The 6,368-nt window shown below is 52.2% G+C and overlaps 1 protein-coding gene across 1 annotated transcript; it reads left to right on the top strand.

Annotated features, from left to right (window-relative positions):
- Positions 1-1,626: 1,626 nt before the first annotated feature.
- Positions 1,627-3,298, top strand: HOXC12 (homeobox C12). The gene is made up of 2 exons (XM_011375780.2): positions 1,627-2,297; positions 3,021-3,298. The coding sequence occupies exons 1-2, from the start codon at positions 1,688-1,690 to the stop codon at positions 3,257-3,259; spliced, it is 849 nt and encodes a 282-aa protein (XP_011374082.1). The 5' UTR covers positions 1,627-1,687; the 3' UTR covers positions 3,260-3,298.
- Positions 3,299-6,368: the final 3,070 nt, after the last annotated feature.

Genomic DNA, 6,368 nt, shown 5'->3' with positions numbered 1-6,368 from the left:
GCTGCGCTGGGCAGGGCAACGACCCCGTGGACACATTTCTGTCCGAGTGAGCAGCTATGGTTTGGGATATGAAATCGCTGCTGGGAGCTGTGGAATTCAAAGAATCTGCGTTTCTCTCTGCTGGGTCCTGCAGAGAAGAGAGAGAAAAGGGGGAGAAGAGAATTTTTTGCTTCTGTCTGCTTTGTCTCATGTTCAGACATTTAACTTTCACCTACAGGGGTTTCTTTTTCCCATATTCTCTTGGACTTTCTCAGTCTAATTTTCTCTAAATCTTCTGGTGTTTTTTCATATTTAGACGTTTTCTAAACTATTTATCTCACCTTGTATTACTTAAAGCTGTGCATTGGATAGGAGCCCAAAATAATCACATAGAGATCAGAATATTTTGTCTACTAGACTCCAGTAGAATACACCTAGTTTTGAAGGTTTTGTTTTGTTTCTCATTTTAATCCACTTGACTGTGTCCTGTGGACTTAATTGAGTTTGGATTGTGGTTTCCAGACGTTGATGAATCTCACCAATGACCAGCATTGTGTTCTAAGCCTTTTCTGAAAAGAGCGTCTGAGGTTAGCACCATAAATATAATTTTAAGCCCCCAAACAAAATAATTCTCTAGAGTTCTTTCCCTCACTCCCAGCACACTTACTGGCCTCATTGCTGCTATCTGATGGCCCCAGCGGCAGGCTGGGTGGGTTCAGGGATGCCTGTGCTTTCTCCCCAGTAGGAATAAGGAGCCTCCCAGGTAAACCGAGAGACTCTTGCTGCAAAGACTCTGGGAGAAACTCCAGAAGCCCTTCTGAACCAGAGTCAGAGAAAAAAGTAGTTCAAGACCCCAGAATTTCAAGAGCAGATAGGCAGATCCACATCCAGCTGGGTGCCTGCTTTTTTTGCTTCTTCTGACTCCCTCTGCATCCACCCCTTCTCTACCAGTTGAGTGGAGGTGTGAGGCTGGGGCGGCTTTCGACTTGGCTTGGGAGACCCGCATTAATAATTCTCCTCCATTTCTTCCTGAAGGAGAGGGCCCCAAACGTCTTCCCAAATTCCTGGGGCGAAAGAGCTGAAGAAGAAGAGCACAGCAGCCACAGGGCTGGGAGAGATAGCGGCAGGAAAACGTGCCCTTACCCCCACTTTGCCTCTACTGTAAATAAACCCCGAGCCAAAGGGCTCATTCGTCTCCTTAAACAGCCAGTAAACTTTATATGACACAATATCTAATGTAATTTATTGGAGAGATATTGTAAATTCCAACGGTTTTAGTTATTAGAGGAGCTAATTAAAGAGGGACGGGTTGTGCTTGGCCAGTTGTTGGCAAGAAGATAATACATCTGGGGAGTGCGGGGTGCAGGGTGCAGAAGTGTGTACGTGCGTCTATTTTTGGTGTGGCTTTTTCCCTCTTGTCCCGTGTCAGGCGATTGCCTCACTTTCTGCCTTAGGTTTTATATGATTTTTTTTTTTCCAAAAAGCAGAAGCAGGTGAATAAATCTGCCCTTGCATCCCACCCCACCCCCCAGATTGGGGATGGGGGAAGTTAGACTTGGTGCGGGGTTGGGGGATTCACTGTCCCCACCCATCCCCCTGGCGGCGGCGCCCACGTGAGCTGGATGGCCAATGAGTGGCCAGTGCAGGTTTAACTATGTTTAATGTCAGATAGCAATAAAGTAGAAGCTGCCGGTCGGGCCCCGCGGAAATGGGCGAGCATAATCTCCTGAATCCCGGGTTTGTGGGGCCGCTGGTCAACATCCACACGGGAGACACCTTCTACTTCCCCAACTTCCGTGCGTCTGGGGCGCAGCTGCCCGGGCTGCCTTCGCTGTCCTACCCGCGCCGCGACAACGTGTGCTCGCTGCCCTGGCCGTCGGCGGAGCCGTGCAATGGCTACCCGCAGCCCTATCTCGGCAGCCCGGTATCGCTCAACCCGCCCTTTGGCCGCACGTGCGAGCTGGCGCGCGTGGAGGACAGCAAGGGTTACTACCGCGAGCCGTGCGCCGAGGGCGGCGGCGGGGGCCTGAAGCGTGAGGAGCGCGGGCGTGACCCGGGCCCAGGAGTCGCGCCCGGGGCAGCGCTGCTGCCGCTGGAGCCGTCGGGACCGCCTGCGCTCGGGTTCAAGTACGACTACGCGACAGGCGGCGGCGGTGGCGACGGTGGCGCGGGACCTCCACACGATCCGCCCTCGTGCCAGTCGCTGGAATCCGACTCCAGTTCGTCCCTGCTCAACGAGGGCAACAAGAGCGCCGGCGCGGGCGACCCCAGCAGCTTGGTATCGCCTTTAAATCCTGGCGGCGGGCTCTCAGCCAGCGGTAAGCACCCCGGCCCACTCACGAGGCTTACTCTGGGCGGAACAACTTACCAGGGCAGGCAAGGTAGGACTGAGCTAGGGCCACCTGGAGTGACGGAATGTGTGGCGAGGGAGCGCCTCTTTTAAAAAGAAGTGTGGGGTGAGGGGGAGCCCCATAAACATGTAAATATCCCCATAAAAGAACTGGAGAGATCCCTTTTTTCCTCAGTCTGTGGCTGGAGGGAGCAGGGAGCTCCAGAGAAGGGGGACCTGAGGCAGACATCCCCTGGGGAGTGGAGGGGTAGAGACCCAGAGCTTGGTTCCTTCTCTCTCAGGGCTCACCCTGCCTCTTCCTACAGGCCCTCATTACCTACATTTTTTTCTTTTAAGAAAAGCCAGTGGACAGAGTTTACTCTCACCACTCTCTCTTGAGAGGAAGGGGCCAGGATTCCTGGAGAAGAAATGGTTTGGGGAGAAGTAAGGGGATTGGAACATAGAAGGGTCAGGGATACTGAAGTAGGAGTTCAGAAGGGATGAGAAGGCAAGAAGTGGAAGAGAAAAAAGAGAATGATGAAGATGGAGAGATGGAGAGTTATAAGTTCTGTATAAAAGAGAGGAGACAGGAGAGGAAGGGCTTGGGGTGGGGGCATTACACCAAGGTGAAAGGGGCTGGGGAAGGACTGAGGACACTGAGCTTGTCACCTCTTGGTCCTCTGGTCAACCTTGCTGGTTCGTCTCCACCCAGGCACGCCCTGGTACCCGATCCACAGCCGCTCACGGAAGAAGCGCAAGCCCTATTCGAAGTTGCAGCTGGCGGAGCTAGAGGGCGAGTTTCTGGTGAACGAGTTCATCACACGGCAGCGCCGGAGGGAACTCTCAGACCGCTTGAATCTTAGTGACCAGCAGGTCAAGATCTGGTTTCAGAACAGGAGAATGAAAAAGAAAAGACTTCTGTTGAGGGAGCAAGCTCTTTCTTTCTTTTAAGGGGCAAGACATGGGCATCAGCCCCAGACTGAGCCTGTCTCTGGCAGAGAGCAAGAGGGGGAGCTGCCTGGGACACATTCCCCGCTTAGAATGCCAGGCATCTCTGGCAGGCTCTCCCTGGACATCCTCTTGTCTGTTTTGTTCGTGGTTCCCTCCTACACGTCCCCAGCAGGCCCTGCCAGGTCCCAGAGAGAAAGGAAGAACCCAGCCAGGGAGAGAAGAAGCCCACCGCTGTAGGCTATGAGTTGGAGCAGGGAAGGCTGAGGTGCTGGGGAGAGGCTGGTTTGAGGTAGGACTTGGGCATTGGGCCTCCAGCTGAGGATCTGGAGGAAAGGTGACTCAGGCACCCCCTCCCACCACTTTCCTTCCATGGTCTTAAGTCTGTCTGCCTGCAGTAGTAGGCGAGGGTAGGAACGGTGGAACCAAGGTTCCCAAAACTCACTGTTGTTGAGGTTAGGAGGCACTGAGAGGAAGGAGTGAGACTCGAAGATTGCCAGAGAGAGCAAAGGGGGTCAAGGTATCTCTGGGCAAGGAGAAGGAAGTGGGGGAACCTAGAAAAAGAAATGTGGTTTGGGAGAATAGAATGATCAACAATGCCCAAGTCCAAGGGGTCTGCATTCTCCAGGCAAGGACGGCAGAGCAGGTGGAGGCATGGATGTTTGGTAGACCCGGCATCAGACAAGGTGATCATCAGCCTTATGTTCCCTCTAGGGCAAGCTGCCTGAACTTTTTCGTGGTCCCCAGCCCTCTCCCGAGCCCTCTGTCAGCCCAGTTGCTCACAGGTGTGCTGCCGTCCACTCTTCCTGCCTCCCAGGCAGCTGCGAACCGGAAGCTACAAGCGGGGAATTGAGAGCTGAGCAGAGGTAGCCTCCTATTCAGTAGCCACTCCAGGGACCCCCACCTGGCCCTTCGGGAAGCCCAAGAGGCTGTGAAAGGGGCTATGAAGTGTGGCATTGATTGGCAGGGAGGGTTTCTGGCAGCCAGAGCTGCTACCACTGATTCTCCCATCCCCGCTGGCGTTCATGGTCACGGCCGCTGGAGGCTGGACTGGCATAATTTACGAGGCGGGAGGAGAATCCGCCTCTAAAGAGGCTACCAGCCACAGAGGCCCCAGCTCACCCCAGGTTTCCCAGGCTGGTGACAATGAAGGAGGGGGTGCTACAGCCCCCCGCCCAATTCTTTCTGTCTTTTACCCACCCCCACTTCCCAACGTTGCCCTTTGTCTCAGGATCCACTGCCTCTGCCTCCCAGGCCTAGTGCCACTGATTACTTGTGGACCAGAGCACAGGAAGGAGCACATCCCTAGAACCAGTTGGAGGCCAAAGAGTGGCTTTTATTCACAGCCCCCTTCAGGCCCCAGCCCCAGCCCAAAAGATCCTAGGCTGGCTTAGGAGAGAGAAGCAGCGAAACAGCTCACCTGCCTTCCCACATTTCATTTTTATCCCTCTTGGTGAGAGTCTCCCAAACTCCCATCTGCTAACTCACTGTTGCCAGGAACAAGGGACTGATGGGAGTTAAGCTCAGCCTAGAAAGTGTGAAACCAATCTGCTAGCTTGGAATTTTTCCCACCTAGGGTGAGTCTCCCATAACACACTCTTGAAAGTCAATCCAGAGTTCCCCACTCTCTCACCAGCACACAGCTTCAAGTCCCTGTATAGGATTGTGCAGAGGCACAGGCAAACACATAGGCACAGCTGAGCTCAGTATATCACTGGGCCCACCCCACTCTCCTGACTGTACTTAAAAGCAGGCAGCCTCATATCCCCAAATACAGCCCTGCAGAGTGGCTATACAATCACATGTCCCCAACCCCCACTGGTCACCTGACACACACTTCCCCACCCATATAAACTTGTTTTACTTATATACAAGTTTGCAGAAATCATCACCATTCCAGCTATCTACATGTTTCCCTGTGGGCTGACCCAGGTATGAGATACTTTCCCTTTTGCCTGGTCACCCATGTACCCCTTCATGCAGCCCCTCCTGTGACCCCATGGGCTCTGGGGTGCTGAATTCTAGCTCTACCATTCCAGCTTGATTCCTATAGCCTAATAGAGAAGATAGACCAGAATACTCCAAAAGGGGTGGGGAGACAAAGATATGCAATATTCTCTTCCTGTCGCTTTAAACTTGACTTCTGTGAACTTCTCTGTCAATCTATGTCCTGTTCTCTGTGTCTATTGCTAGTACCTTGTGTAGTCCCTTTGGGTAGATGCCCTCTCCTTCCTTCATTCCCAGCTCTCTGTAGTGTGCCCTCCTATTCAAATGTTTGTCCTTAGCACGTTTTCTCCTTTATATAGTCCTTGTACAGAGTTGCTTCATTATATTAATATTAATAATAAGAATTAAAACATGACTGTATGATGATGTGATTTTTTTTTGAGAAAAAATATTTAACTGAGTTTCCACACATTGTCTCCTCTGCCCCAAAAGAATGGGACCCCAGCCTCCTAGCTGTTTCCCACTTTATTTTCTCCAGCTCAGGTGAATAATAAAAGCGATAAAAGTATAATAATAAAGGAAGAGCAGTTGCAGGGGCAACAAAAAATATGAGCAACTAAGATCTGTTGATGAGCTGTCATCTCCAGTCCCACGCATTTACTAGAAGAGAGAAAATTGGGGGGCAGTAGATTGGGGAGGGCGGAATATTTGAGAAATTGTGGGGCTGTAAAAATAATGTAGATAGCCTGGAAGAGACTAGAACTAGCTTCAGGGCCAGAAAAAGGAAGTCTGACCTGCAGGATCTCCACGAAACAAAGCCAGGTTAACGGCGGTAGCAAGTAGGGGCTGGGATGATAAGAGTGCCCTAGGATATAGGGCAGGTGTTGGTGGGTCTACACTTCAACCCCATGGTCCTAACCGCATGGCTTCCCTCTGGTGTGCACTGCACGAGACTAGGCAGGGTATTAAAAAAAACACTTGAAGCTGATGAAATAGGCTCCATCTCCTTTAGCCACTGACCTGCTCTGGGCTATGCCAGAAAAAGGTCTAGATCTAGGCCAGAGTCTCAGTTCCAGCTGAGCCCATGAGCCCTCCGCATCTCCACCTCAATCCTTCCTTCTGGACTGGATGCCCTCCCTCTGCCTCTACCCTTGGGCCTCTGGTC

This window comes from Pteropus vampyrus, unplaced genomic scaffold (assembly GCF_000151845.1).
Source record: "Pteropus vampyrus isolate Shadow unplaced genomic scaffold, Pvam_2.0 Scaffold276, whole genome shotgun sequence".
NCBI lineage: Eukaryota > Metazoa > Chordata > Mammalia > Chiroptera > Pteropodidae > Pteropus > Pteropus vampyrus.
This window is presented reverse-complemented; position numbering and strand designations above follow the sequence as displayed.